At 41.4% G+C, this 15,423-nt stretch overlaps 1 protein-coding gene and 1 long non-coding RNA gene across 3 annotated transcripts in view; one reads left to right on the top strand and one right to left on the bottom strand.

Moving 5' to 3' along the window:
- The window catches only part of LOC119653700, a 132,435-nt gene extending 131,261 nt beyond the window's left edge, over window positions 1-1,174 (bottom strand). Inside the window, exon 1 of the long non-coding RNA XR_005249741.1 lies at window positions 929-1,174. This is a non-coding gene — a long non-coding RNA (uncharacterized LOC119653700). The remainder of the gene's footprint in view (window positions 1-928) is intronic.
- The window catches only part of LOC119653697 (leucine-rich repeat-containing protein 20), a 50,192-nt gene extending 40,443 nt beyond the window's left edge, over window positions 1-9,749 (top strand). The window contains exons 1-4 of one of the 2 annotated variants that reach the window (XM_038058573.1): window positions 1,374-1,583; window positions 5,608-5,751; window positions 5,829-5,996; window positions 8,646-9,749. In XM_038058573.1, the coding sequence (XP_037914501.1) occupies window positions 1,484-1,583; window positions 5,608-5,751; window positions 5,829-5,996; window positions 8,646-8,797 (564 nt within the window). In that variant the 5' untranslated portion in view covers window positions 1,374-1,483 and the 3' untranslated portion in view covers window positions 8,798-9,749. Of the gene's footprint in view, window positions 1-1,373; window positions 1,584-5,607; window positions 5,752-5,828; window positions 5,997-8,645 lie in introns of those variants that run through there. The other variant, XM_038058572.1, reaches the window with a different exon arrangement.
- Window positions 9,750-15,423: the final 5,674 nt, after the last annotated feature.

The following is a 15,423-nucleotide window of genomic DNA, read 5'->3' as shown; positions in this document are numbered from 1 at the left end:
CTAGAGCTCTTTCTTCTTCCTACAGACTCGCTTTACTCCCTCTCCCTCCGAGGGTGGGTTTGGCAAATCGAACTTTACCATGATGATTTCTAAAAAATCCCCATTTTCGGCGTCTTAACTGTTTAAGGGGAAGTGGCCACTGCGATTTTTCAAAGGGAGTTGATAGAGAGGATCACCCGATAATCCCTATGTGCCTTCCTGCACCCATAAAGGGATTGGGTTAAAAGTTAAAACCTTCCCATTGTTACATGAAAATAGCTACATTTTGAGAGGCCATTCTTTAATGAGACTAAAAGAGGAGCAACTTCCTCTTTCTTCTACATATCTCCCCCATCCTCTCTAGAGTTAGGGTTAAACATTCAAACATTGCCATGATATAAAAAAAAGCATGACCACCACGAATTTTTATTGTTTTAAGAGGGAACACCTTCCATTCTCCCTCCATAAAATGTGCACCCTCTCCGAGGATGGAACTCAAATATTCAACCCTATCCCAAAGTTCTCAACTACTAGTCCTGCCCAGGATACCGCCTGAAAAAGTGCTTTCCGGTCAAACCACAAGAAGGTACTCTTTCGGCCACTTTGGCCTTTGGTGTGCAAACAAAGATGCTTTCCCGAAAGCCAACCAAGTGAGATAGTTACGCCTGTGACTAAGTATATATATAGAAAACTTAGCTGGAGTTAGACGATAGATTGCTTCCTACAGATGCGCACCGTAATTTCATCAAACCGAGTTAGAGAAATTATTTTCTCTGAATCAGAGATCCTGTGAAATATGCGGAAGCCAATTTTATATTGTTTTCATGTTGCAAAATATCACAATTTTGCGTCTTTTCAAAATTAAATAGGAACAAAAAAACAAATAAATGTTCATAAATTCGAATAAATTTAACAAATCCTACATTAATTGGACTCGAAAAAAACTTACCAGCTTCCAGATTATTGCCATGGCAGTTGCTTCACACGAAATAAGCTTGGTGGTTACCGTAATTAAACATATTCGTTAAATCATTTCCGAAAAACAAGAAACTTATGTGCAAATCGGCATCTGTTGCAATGCACTCGAAGCATTTATTCAATCCGGGAAACTGAGCGAACGATGTTAATTTACTACAAAAATGAATTGTTTTTCCGAGACGCCTCCGATCTCCGCAAGCCAAACTTCTTGCGATGCAATTTGGGGATTTTCCAACTGAGGCTTTCTGATCATAGTCATTTCCAACAGATGCGTCCCCGAGCGCCATGCTGCTATACAAGCAACATGTTGATAAGCAACGCCAGACACAACTGTTGCTGTGCGCCTTGACGTTTTGCCAATTGTACGTAAACATCAGCTCATGTTGCTATTTTTGCGCCTACTGCGATCAGGGAATTGGTTTCAGTTCGAGTATTCTGAGTGGGAGCGATCCTAGTGAAGTGTGGAAAATTTGCGTAATATTAAGAACAACCTGCGAAGTACTTTGTGTTCCTTTGATCTTTCTGGATGTTTGCAACAGCCTTCGGTGAACTTGTGAAGGGAATGGCGCATGAAGTCGTTCGAGTAATTGGTCGTTGCGATGAAGCAGCAGAAACCCAGCATTTAGGTGAGAATTTGTGTATTTTTCTAGTTGATCGGGTATAAATCTATGCCAAAAATAATTCGCACGAAGGTCAAAACGTGGAGATCACTCTGCTTCAATTGTTCTTTAGTAAACCAGCTCAAAATTCATTTTTAAGACTGCCACGACTGCTCTGTGATGACTAAGGTATTGCTATAAAGAATGTACAGAGCTCAGGTGCCCTCGAATTGAGCTCCCACCGGTCTATGACTCATTCCACACTATAGACCGGGCAAACTTTGAGTAAAATATGGGAGTCTGCCCTGCTTTTAATATGCAGCTGTCCGGCCTTCTCGAATTTAAGACGAAAATACGTCGGAAAAGCCTTCGATGAGAAGTATGCATGCCTTTAGAGACGTCCTTTGATATCCGCGATCAGCACAGAAAATTATTTGAATAGCATTAACCAACAGTTGGTACAATTTGCGAGAATCTTACACCGGCCGTGTTCTTCCATAGGCCCCAATGAAAATTTCTCTACTAATGCCTTTCTTACCTGTTCATCTTGGATAATTCCTATTCTGAACATATGCCCAGCTAGTGAATTATGGCCAGTCAGAATGCCCAAAATACTTCTGCAAATCTTCCTACTTTTTGACAGGATAAACTTTGCAGTATGTGTGTTTGGTTCTGACAGGAAGAGTGCAGTCTGTCTAGCAGCATTAAGGCTTCACCACCTGTCACTATGAGAAGCTTGTTCCCAGTTTTCGATAGCAGCATCAATCAATGCTACCCACACCCCAATTGCTGGTGCCGGTCCGGGCATGGGGAAAGTTGAGGCTTCTTTTGCCAAGGCATCCGACATCTCATTTCCCTCTACACCACAATGACCAAGTACCCAGAGTAAATTCACCGTTTTGAATCTAGAAACAGAATTCAATCAATTTCTACATTCCTGAACGATTTTTGAAGGGATCAAAGTACTACTCAACACTATCATGCAGCTTGACTATCGCTACAGATTGCAATGCGCCTGCCCTTCAACCGCTCGTCAATCATCCAGGTTGCCGCCCTTAGGATCGCATACACTTCAGCCTGAAAGACCGTTGTGTATTGTCCCAAAGGAAAAACCCACTTCTCGTTTTTATTCCAGAGGTAGACTCCTGCTCCAGGACAATTTTCTGTCTTTGAGTTATCGGTGTAGAAGACATCAGTATACCCTGACACGCATTCTTCTGGTTCGTCCTAGTTTTCTCTCCGCTTTAAGATAACATCATGTCTTCTACCCAACAGATGTATGGGGATCTGAGAATCGGAAAGCATTGCGAAAACTAGATCCAGTTCTTCCAATGCTCTGTGCTCCCAAGTGCATTATTTTCCCATAGATCTAATCGAATTAGTCTATGAGCTGCTCTCATTGCAGTGCTGTGAATAAACAAATCGAAGGACTGCAAATTAGGAAATGCATTCAGAGCTGCGCCGGATGTGGTGCTCATGGCACTGGTGATACCCAGACACACAGTTCTTTGCAATGTGGCTAGTTTATAGTGAAAATTCTTCTGTTTCACCTTAACCCACCACACTACGGATGCTTAAGCGAACATCGGCCTAATGATAGCAACCTATATCTATATTTGCTACTTGAGGCCTAAGTCCCCATGTCGAGGCAAATGTCCGCCTACACAGCCCATAAGCTGTGAGAGCTCGTTTCATCTTTACCTCTACATGTTTGTTCCAAAGAAGTTTCTTGTCCAGAATAACTCCCAGATAATTCACTTCTTCGGAGAGTTGAAGGGTTGTACCCCTCATCTCTGGAAGCCAAAGACCATTCAGTTTCCTCCTTTTGTAAATAATACCATTGTGGTCTTATTTAGATTTACTGAAAGTCCATGCCTGAGACACCAACTGTCTGTCAAATCAACGGCACGTCGTGTATTTCTACACACCCTTCCAAGATCTCGACCAACAGCTAGCACAGCCACGTCATCCGCATAAGCTTGAACATGTATTGGCAGATTTTGCAGTTCGCATAGTAGTGAATTGATCAGCATACTCCACAGAAGTGGCGATAGCACACCTTCTTGAGGGCAGCCTTTCGTCGCTTCCATAGCAATCAACACCCACTTCAGCATACAACAATCTCTGCGTTAGCATAGCGTAGATCCAGTTTATTAGAGTTTCGTCAACACCATGCTCCCTGGCGGCATCACAGAGCTTTTGGAACGGCGCACAGTCAAAAGCCTCTTCGATGTCCACGAACAACCCCATCGCGTATTCACCCTTCAGAGTTCCATCCTCTATCTTTAAAACCAAAGAATGAAGAGTAGACTCACGGGACTTTCCACGTTGGTAAACATTTCGGTTTTCATTTAGGGAGGGCAACTTTAGCGCCTTCTTGCGAATGTGACGCTCAACTAGTCTCTCTAGACATTTCAGCGAAAATGATGTTAGGCTGATTTGCCTGGAATTCTTTGGATTTGAATAGTCATCTTTCCCAGTCTTTAGTATGAAGACTACCTTCACCTTCTCCCAAGAGGAAGGAACGTAGCCCAGAGCAAGACATCCGTGAAAAATATTTCTTAGAAGTTGCTCTAAGTGCTCTATACCCTCCTTTAGCATCGCATGCTATCCATGCCAGGTGCTTTGAAGTGTCCAAATGATAGTATAGTAGCTCTCGCCTTTTCATTGGTAACAACCGCTCTCGCAGTGTCCCAATTCCCCTTGCAACACCTTCGTGTTGAAAGGTTTGCAGAAACCGCCAATTTACTTCTTCTCACTTCTGAGACCTGTTCTCCCGGGTGGTGAACTTCTAAGAGAGTCTATATAGAGTCAACTCTCTAGTTCGGTTTTTTAAGAGAGTCCAAATTGGCCGACTCATCCTTATTAAGGACTCTGCACAACCTGGAAGTTTCCCTTTCACCATCCAGTTCGGCACAGTATGCTCAAAAAAAAGAGTCTCGTTTCGAACATTTTACGAGCCTCTTATATTCACGTTGTGAGTTCCGGAAGTTTAGCCAGTTTTCATCTTTATTGCTTTTGCAAGCACGATTTAGAAGTCGTCTGAGTCTCTCCATTTCTCGGTTCCACTATGGAACCGTTTTACCACGTTGGCCTCAGGAAATAGGATAATCCTCTTCAAAGCGCTCTAAAAGTGTGCGATTCAGAGTTTTCAATTGGTCTTCTATCGCCGAAGGAGTCTTTAGTCGCCTAGGAAGCTCAACTTTGTTGCCAAGAAGTTCATTAAACTTCGTCCAATCCGTTTTCCTCGGATTTCGTCTTTGTATTCTGCTGCGTTCAGTATGAATCTCACCGGGGTTACCAGCTTGTCCTCACCGACCGCCGAAAGTTCTGGTTTCTTGCGTCCGATTTCTCTGGATATCGCCACACTTGGTTGTGTAGCAACGCCTATGACCTCATTCCCAAGAAACTTCGCCTTCTTTTGCAGTGCCTTCCGTTGGCGTCGGCTAGAAGCCCTCCCAGGTTCACGGAGTCCGGGCTGCATGGATCTCTTTTCAAATACCGGCGTTAGACCAGTTACATCCACATTACCAGCTTCCATTTCTTCCGTTTTTCTGGGTACAGACGGAGGAGAAGGTTCTGACAGGCGAGCTTGTAGTCCCTTCTAATTTGCGGCTAAACTTTTCTTCTGCCGAGCGTTCCCCGTATTTTAGAAAAGTTAGGTAGGGGTGTCACCGGCAGGCCGTAGTCAGATCTCCAGCTCCTCTCATTAAGGGAGTTACTGTACTTTCCTTTTTGGCTGACCGCGCCGTAAACACCGGGTGTACGTTTTCCACTGAAGTGGAGAGCCAGTATTTCACAGATTTCTCCGTGGGAGAACATGAATTAGGTGAGGCCTCCAAAATCCGTGCCTCAACCACGACCTGATTTCTCAGAGTCGCGTGTGGATTCGAAATCTCTGAGGCTATAGTGGATTTTATCTCTTTTTAAAAAAAATATACATCAACTCGCCTCTTCAACTCACATAAAAGCTCACATCTACTATCTAATTTCCAAAATTAAGTTTCTGAAAATCTTATCTAACCATCAACCATTTTTCCTCTCATTTCAGATCTTTCGGAATGCGAACTAATGCAAATTCCAGATGCTGTCTATCATTTAATGCGACACACAGAACTGAAAACCTGTGATCTCAGCTCAAACGTTATCAAAAAGATTCCACCAAAATTCGCCGTTAAGTTTAGTTTAATCACAGGTGAGTTGTCGGCTACGACCTCAAAATTTCTTAGCAGATTTTCACGGGACACTTTACCAATTAACGTTTCATTTCAGACTTGAACTTGTCACACAATCAAATGTCCAAACTGCCCGACGAATTAGCTGACCTGGGATCTCTGAAACGCCTCGACATTTCACATAATTCGTTCATCGTTTTACCACCCGTTGTATTCAAAATGCCAAAACTTGAGGAGTTACGAGCAAATAATAATGAAATCATAGGTAAGGATAGTAACCATTTGAAGCTATCGTTCTCTGACTAACTGATACCTAATAGGCAAAAACTTAGACCAATCAGAATACCGTCTTTTACACAGTGTTAGCCCGCCTCCGGATATCCTCTCAACACCGCCTGAACTAGGAGAACATAACCCTGCCTCTGATAAACCGCAATAGCCTGCTCACTAAACAGAATTAGCTAGGATTATAACGAAATAACCACCACCTAAACAAAACAACATTTCCCCGTAAGATCTGACGCAACACGAAAGACCTTGAAAGGGATATCCAAAAATTCAAGAAGGAAACTCTCGGTGGTATAGCCCACAAACATACCATTGCTCAGCTATACATTGAAAAGTTTTTAAAATGAATTATGGATACTTTGTCTTGATCAGTTCTTAAAGGAATAACATCTAACCAATATCGCCAGATGAAAAAACTCTTCCATAATTATCAAGAGCTACTGTTGCCAAGCTTCTGTCAGGATGGCACTCACATCTTAATTCATACCTGCCCCAAATCGAGAACAACTTCTAAAATGCCCAGTGTTTAAGGGCACGTCCATGACAATAAATGTATCTTCAACAAGACTATTTCATCTAAAATTTAAAAATGAAAGTGCGAAAGCGGTTGGATCGAACTTCTAAAATTTGAACCAGTACACACATGAACAGGAACTCAAAGCATCGACGATAATAGAGAGAAAAACAAACAGTAGAGAACGACTAAAATGATAAAGCCCTCCATGGAAGCAAAAATATGAAAGATGCATTGTTTATCCTTAGGAACTGGAAGAGCATTATACTTAAGTTGTGTTTATGAATCAGTACAATCGAATCAAATACCAATTCTAGCCCCTTTCGGTGACGCTCCCCCTCAGGGCAGAGGTGATGCAGCATGTAAAGAGTTGCCTCTACCTTTGTACGAAACTATCAGCTACTTTTTAATTTCTTTTCAAGTGGTTTTGCTAGATCTCACACGTTGTAAGTTACTACAATTAAATAGTTCCATAAACCTCGACTATAGTGGTTTAATTGCGTGGTGCTGAGCCATTACTAGCATGTGCGATAGCAGCTTGATTACCAAATCAGTTTTGGATCATAAATAAGATCTATTAATTTCAGCAATTCTTTCATCCACGCTACTTTTGTACATTCAACTAATGCAGTTGTGCAGGACCTCTGCTTCATACTTCTCCAAAATAGACGGGGTCGGCTAAAATCACCACGTTACCGTTGATACTTTTTCGTTCAAGGAGTCGCCCAATCTGCGTCAGAAATTGCTGTTGTCTTGAAGATCCTAGACAACTTTCGAATTCTTTGTTAATTCAAATGCGATCAACCGACTAAACGATTGATTAATTTTCTTTTTGTTTCCTACTATAGTACCTATACCGTCCGCATATGCAATCAGGATAACTTTTCCTTGTTTTTGATTAATTGGTAGACACATGTATTTACTTTACTTTATAGGAAATCCATGAAAGAATTTCATTTAATTACTTCCTCTAATATCTCCCACTTTATTCTAAACCTCATAATCTGACAAATAGATTTCCTTTTCCTTCCGATACGAAGGCTCCAAGCACTCAATGTTATCTCTTTGTTTAAACCGATGTGAAGGAAGCACTCTTCACATTAAACAACCCTTTCAACTCCCGCAGTTACAAGCTGTCTCATTGTCTTGAAATTAGACACTGATCCCTAGATTGCGTTAGATCGCTCAGCTTCTTCAGTACCTTTGTACTTCTACTTTATTGGTTTTACACCAAATGGTTATTCTATCAAGTCCAAAGAACTATGCTTCACCAAAAAATTGTATTCTCCAGTCTTACATAAACTGAACCTTCTAATCTAGTGGTATCTCGATTACTGCAATTCAAATTCCTCTTTATCAACAACGAGGCTATCAATGCCATCATCAGATATTTTTGAATTACTCTTCGACAAGCTCGCCTGATTCAGGCTTTCACTAAAGGACTTTTATTGGATAGCACCATCTCTTGGTTCTTGAACGTGTGCCTCTGACAACCAGACTCTATCCACATCCGTGCAGAGCATGAACAATAAACTCCGCTTTTCTGCTCTAGGATTTATTCTGAAATAGCATTTCAGCTCCGGCATGTGAACAAGAGCATCACAACCTATCTCTCCAAAGTCTCTCACACAAGGATTCTTCTTGGAGTCGTGCTTATTCGTCACTCTGCTTCGAAGATATACCACACTATATATAAGTTCCGCCCAAATGCTTTCACAGAATTTCACCCATAGTTTAGAACGAAGCTCCAATTCAGTGTTTCTGTCCCTAAGCATTTCAGATTATGGCCTACTTGTTTCTCGACCTGTATCCCCCTCGTATTGAATTGGTCCTTATGGATCAAAAACATCACAATGACTATTAGAATCATACACCATGATAAACACATATATATTCCCTCTCCAACGTGACACCTTGGTCGATCCCCCCAAATCAGAAGGATCAATTCTGATACCTCTCTCTTTTGTACATTGCTCTGGCGAACTCTCCCTGCCAAATCGGGTATATTTCAAAGCAAAAATTTGTCTAAATTGCAAAAAGAAAATATCGTCTAATTTTTTAAGCTTAACATTATAGAGCTTTTGTTAACTTCCATTTTATTTTATTTTCCAGAAATCGATACAGATCAAATGATCACATCAAACAGCTTAGAAGTAGTGGACATGCGCAACAATCCTCTCACCCGATCATGTTACATGCGATTGAAGAATGCCAAAGTCAACTTCCGGATCGAACTATCGGAATGGGTTGATGACGACTGGTAGTCGCCTCGAACCTAACAGCCCTTTTTGTGATTGCGAGCGTTGATCGCACCCTTCGTCAATAAGCCAACAATATCGAACAATTATCATCGATTTTAGAGTTAAGTTTTTACACGTATTAAACTGTAACCTATTGTCCCTTTGAGATCTAATTTTTGTACCATAATTACGTTGTTGTAGGTTTACGCGCCTTGAAAACTAGTTGACTAAGAGTTTGATTGATTTTTCACTTTGTTTATTGTAATTTTATCGAGAAATTGTACTTAAGACGACTAGCAGAGTGCGTTTTGTTGTTGAAAACAAACAGGACTAGCGTGCATAGTGTCAATGTGTGTGATCAATATATTTTGTACGAATTTGTAGAGGAAATTAGAGAAACTCGTTGAATTGTTGAATATCGCAGATGATAAACACGGAAAACTACGACAATTATATCTACTGTGATGCCAAAGCACATCAATTATTATTTTGCCCTGATTTCGTGATCAAATGTTGAGAATTTCATTGTAACGTTTTGTTGAGATCTACACGGAAATAGAATGGAAGTTTAGAAAGGAGCATTTTAATATTATAGAATGGTCAGACGTGTGGTGCTAATGACACATAATTCGTAAATCAATCAAAATATCTACAAATGTTGGAAAAGTATTTCATAAAAATTAACCATTACAAACCACTGTTATCCTTTCACGTGCTTAGCGTTAAATACAAAATAAGGAATTAGAATTGAAGCATAGTCTCGACACGGTAAAAATAAAAGAACAAATATGAACAAGACTATGGAAATGCGCTAGATGCTTGATCAAAATGAAGTGGAAAGGGATGATATAAACTAAACTTCCAATCCTGTGTGAGGGAACGTGCAATATAGCTTTTAAGAAAAATTCGGATCTGTGAATATCAGAAATCGATTTTGTATTTTTGTTATAAATTGAATAAAATGACTGAGCGGTAATTTTATCTTTTGTTATTTTTGAAAATTGGTCTTTAGAAGTGGCTTAGGAACCAATGTTTGAATTCACACTTGCAATTATGAAAATTACAGTCAGTTGCCTACCAAGTTCGCAGTTCTTTATCTAATCATGGTCAGCGCTCGAATATGGATTTAAACAATTGAATTTCTTAGAATTTAAGAAAGATGAAGAAAGATTTTGAACTTCTTCTTTGGGCAGAGTGGCCTTAGCAGGTGAGTTGGCTTGAGCGGCGACACCTGTAAAAACATTATACAGCTATGTATAGCACCATGTGATGACTCGATATGCACTCCCTTTTTTCATCATGGCTCTGGCTTTCAAATAAGCTAAGGATTCTAAGATCTTGTCGATTGTTTGAATCTTGTTAGAGATAGGGCTAATACATCCTTTCGTATTAGGTGCAGCAAATCTTTCGTTTTTTTTGATAAGTGGTAAGATAACCTTCCTTTCTTGGGGTATGCAGATAGCCAAACCTGTTGGTATAAAGTGAAAAAAAGCACGATAACTCCTCGGCTCAATCATTGCTGGCCTAGGCCTGGCAGTGCAACACCAGGACAAAATTTCAGATGATGGCGTAATGAAATTTAGCGAGTGATTTTATAACCACCTACATTTTGTTGGAGGTTTGGCTGGTTTAGCAATTTACAGTCAACAACTGACTGTTTTGACAACTGAGGCACTTCCCATATTACTAACAGCTTTTTCTGAGAAACGCTGACATCAGTTAGAAGTTAAACGACTAAATAAACCCCTACTTCGAATGCCGGCAAATGCTGCTCTCTACACTCTGTCAAGCTTATAGGCGCTTCTCAGCGTAGGCCACTACACAACAGAGTTAATAATGGTTGCGAGATATACTATGGCTGTGTACTTCAAGAGAACCCTCTTGGATGGCAGCCTCCCTTTTCTTTTGAAAGTAGTTTTGCAGGCATTATAAACTTCCTTGATCTACAGTTCAGTGTTTTTTTTTTTGTTCAGTTAGGGTTTATATCCAGCTCTATGGGAAGATGTTTTTGCATTAGTGTACACTGCCAATTTCTGGTTTCGCCTTTAGGCATTACTCTGCTGACTTTTTTAATTAGCCGACAATTCCTCAACATCGTCACATTCATCATGGCTTTTAGCATTGGTACTATCTATTGGGTGGTGCAGCTCTCCAAACCAATATTTATTCGAGCTTGTCAGATATTATTATTATTCTGCTTCAGTTTCACTGCATCCGAAAAGAACTATAATGCCTGTTTTATTAGTTATAGTGTACCTATTACCTATAGTATGTGAAGCAAGCTTATAACCGTCAGGAATTTTAATATATTCCCCACTTCTAAGTATTTCAACTTGGTATCTAGTATTAAGTATTCTCCCAGGTTAATTGTTTAGGATAAGTGCCAGGTGCCTGGACCTACTTTGCACAAATGCCAGACACTGTCCCAGAACGTGTATAGAGGTTTCATTGCACTCCGCACATAACCTACAGACAGTGTCTGTAGATATGCCTAGCTTCCCGAGGTGATAGTTTAGTCGGCAGCGACCAATGAATATTCCCAATATAATCTGAGCGTGTTCAGTCTCTCAACGCATTCCAATACCAGTTTGGAGTTTCTCTGCTTGAAGCTAAGTGCGTTGATCCATCGCTGTCCATCAGAATAGTAATGTTCGGCCTCTAAAGTTCCTTTGGACGTTGAAGGAAGCACATCTGTCTATGGCATATATTTCCACTTGAAATATGCAACTGTGCTTACACATTGGTTCGAAATAGTTTTTCGTTGGACCAATGACCCCGACAGCCGCTGCCTATGCTCTGAGGGATCCGTGAGTGTAAACTGTACTCACAGCCACGCTCTCCCAGTTTGCCCTGTTACGCCAACATGTTTTAAACTTCTTATCGAAATGAAACCTCGTTGTCATGTTATCCCTTGGTAACGCACGCCGGTTGGGATACCGCAAGGGAGGTAGCTTTCCCCCGCGAAGATCGCCCTCCTTGCCTGCATCTGTATATGCAGTTGGAGCTCCTGTCCAATCCTAGAAGGACCAGGCATGCCGTTGGGCATATCCTCATGGCGTCACACACACAAGCCTGTCTTGTGAGTTTTATAATTCCCTAGCTGGGGTGGTGAGCTCAGTTCTTTCTACCCAGATTACCGCCCCATAGGTAATTATAGGCCTTAATATTGCAGTGTATATCCAAAGTAGTATCTTCGTGTTGCAACTCCATTTTTTCTTGATATGGACCTGGAAGTCATCAAGTCAGCTTTCCGACAAGTGTTTCCAACATGCGTCTTCCTGAGTAATTTTTGGGCTAGTGTAAATCCCAAATAATTGACCTGTGTTTGACCTCTACAGTACCCCGCTCTCTGTGCAACCTTCAGTAGTATTCATAGAAATCGAATTTGCGCCTGTCGGTACTTCTATTTGTCTACTTTCTAACATTCTCCAGAAAGCAAGAGTGTTTCCCACGCCATTGCGGATTAGGACATCTTGTATCTCTGTGTATGATGTGTTATCGAATGGTCTTTCGATATCCAAAAACGTAAGTAGTGCAATTTCTTCTGCTTCTATGGCAACAGAGCAATTTCAGTTGACCGTTCTGTCCGGTAAGCGTGTTGACACCGATTTAGCGGATTAAGCATTAGAACATTAGTTCTAATATAGTTGTCTATAATCGTGCATCGTTTTCAGTACGAATGATGTAAAGGAAATTGGTTTGACAAATTTGTGGTGAAAAGGATCGTTTTTATCCGCTTTCAGAATAAAGACCACTTTTTGCCGCCTCTATGCCCTTGGTATAAATCCCAAGGCTATGCTGCCCCTTGTCACTCTTAGAAGAGGCTTTAAGATGACTTCTAGGGCTTTTCTGGAATAGTGCAGGGAAGATGCCACTATTCCGGATGATTTCACTGGTTTAAAAGTTCCCACTGCCCAGTTTCCGAGCATACCTCTTTTGCTTGTTTCCAGTTCTCCTTTCATCCCTCTTTGCTAGTTGTTGGCTTGTTGGGCAAAATGTAGTCGCCTTCTGCCGTGTAGTAGGACCGCGGAAAATGAGTTCTGAGAAGCAAATGTATCCTGTCCTCCTCATTCTCGGTAAATGTCCCATGTTCCTTCTTCAGACAGACTGAAGATGTTGCCCTGTTTTTGCCTATAGTTTTGAATAGTTTGGTTACTGTTGTGGTTTGTTCGATCTCTTCACAGAATTTCCTGAAGCTGTTCCGTTTTCCTTCACTGATCGCATTGCTATACGCGGTCAGTGCATTTTTGTACCTCGGCCAGAATCCTGTTCATTTTGCTCGGTTGAAGAGTTTTCGCACCTCAGTTCTTATTCTGACTAGGTTCCTGTTCCACCAGGGTCGATCCCTTGATGACTTAACTGTCATAGTTGGACAGCTGGTCTCATATGCGTCAATGACGACTTTGTTTAGGGCTTCCACCATTGCCTCCACTTTGAGTTCGCTCCTGATATCACCGCCTCTTTATAGGTGAGTCGTGATATTGCTCATGTGCGTTGCATAGGAGCCCCAATCCGTTCTCCTGAGATTCCTTATTATTCTTTTTCTTTCGGAGTTGCTATCATTGCCGACTCTGATTATTCTTTGATCTGAGGTGGAGTGCCCATCTGACCCTGTCTAATTTCTGACCAGCGCGTCCATCAGAGTATACCCTAAAGTTACGTCTAGTACCTCTTGTCTGGCGCTAATCACGAATGTTGGAGTATTCCCTAATTTATATATCTCTAACTCGCAAATAAATAAATAAATTCAAAAACGTAGTCACCTCTTCGACTAGTGTCGCTGCTTCCCCCGACTTCGCGATGGGCGTTAGCATCGCAGCCGAGGAGAAGTGATAACTCCCTTCTCTCGCAGAATTTCACCAGTCTAGCGACTAGCTCCGGTGGGATCCGGATGCCGTCTCCTGGGAAGTAGTCCAGTGCCACGACTATTTCTTGACTTGTACAGCCACAAGGTCCGGAATTCTGAGAGACAAATGTATTTTAAATCATGTTTAAGAACGATGCAAGCTCCGGTACTGTAGATGAGTTGCTACGCCTATTCTTTGAGGACTGCAAACAGCCTCTCTAGTTGCAAGATGGAAGAGCTGCTGTCTTTGCCTTTCCTGGCTCTAACCACAGCAGTCATAGACTTAGGAATTTGTGGCGTCGAACAACGCACCACAGCGCTAATTGGGCTACTCGGAGGCACCGATACCTCCCTACCTACGTACATATGAAAAAATTTGAGAAGATTGCATTTTTTATTTAACAAAAATAGAATGAATTATCAGAAATCATCTAGGAAAGCCCACCTAATAATGCTCGATGAGACATCCTAGTAAATTCGGGTGAGAATTGGGGCACAGCGAGAAAAGAAACTGATATTTACATTTGAATCAAATCGTCAAAATTTTATAGATTTTTTAAAGATTTTCAATTCAAACTGTTGTTTTATACTCATGAGTAGACGTGGTCTTCCTAGCACCCAATGCATTCGCACAAAGATGAATCTTCTTTCATTGAGAAATTTACTATTCAATTATTATAGGAGATATTGATTTACTGAGTAGCTTGTTCTGAATAAATAACTAATTTAACCTTCAATCTTTGGAAAGCATTAACTCAGATTATGTTACAGAAATATACCAGATGGTAAGGAAAATTCGTCAATATATATTTTTATTATAGCTGAAGCTGGAAATCTTAAGGAAACCTAATGCGCTAGATCGCAGCATTGTGTGGATTCGCACCCACCAAAACCACTCTCTGGAATATGGACACTAGTTGCACCATCTGGAATATGGACACCAGTTGCACCATCTATTCATCGACTTTAAAGCCACCTATAATAGTATAGCCAGGGTAAAACTCTACACGGCCATGAGAGAATTCGGTATCTCGACGAAATTAATAAGGCTGACTAGGCTGACCCTGACCAATGTGCGAGGCCAGATAAAAGCAGCAAGATCACTCTCAAGACCATTTAACATCAACAACGGTCTACGACAAGGGGATGCCCTATCATGCGTCCTCTTTAACCTGGCCCTCCAGAAAGTGATCCGTGATGCTGAGGTAAATGCAAGAGGTACGCTCCTCTTTAAGTCCACCCAACTACTGGCCTATGCTGACGATATCGACATCATGGCAAGAACCACCCGAGACGTACAAACTGCTTTCATCCAGATCGAGCAGGCGGCACGAGATCTTAGGCTGCACATCAATGAAGGCAAGACAAAGTATGTGGTGGCAACGTCAGCACCAAAAATCAAACAACCAACAACATCAAACCGCACTGGTCGAACAGGAAGAATAAAGATAGGAAACTTTGAGACCGTTGAAAATTTCTCCTATCTAGGGATCGAAAATCACAACCGAGAACAGCACGGTTGTTAGCTGCCAACAGAGCCTATTTCAGCTTACAAAAACTGTTCCGCTCGAAGCGTCTCACCATAGGGTCAAAGCTCTTATACAATGATCTTACCAATCCTCATGTATTCCTCGGAGACTTGGGTTCTTAGCAAGAAGAATTGCGAACTCTTGGCCGCATTCGACAGAAAATCCTCCGAAGAATTTTTGGCCCCCTACATGAGGATGGACGATTCCGTAGCGTACATAACGACGAAATTTATGAGCGATACCATGACCATCAGGTTGTAGATAAAATTCGGCTC

Source organism: Hermetia illucens, chromosome 4 (assembly GCF_905115235.1).
Source record: "Hermetia illucens chromosome 4, iHerIll2.2.curated.20191125, whole genome shotgun sequence".
NCBI lineage: Eukaryota > Metazoa > Arthropoda > Insecta > Diptera > Stratiomyidae > Hermetia > Hermetia illucens.
This window is presented reverse-complemented; position numbering and strand designations above follow the sequence as displayed.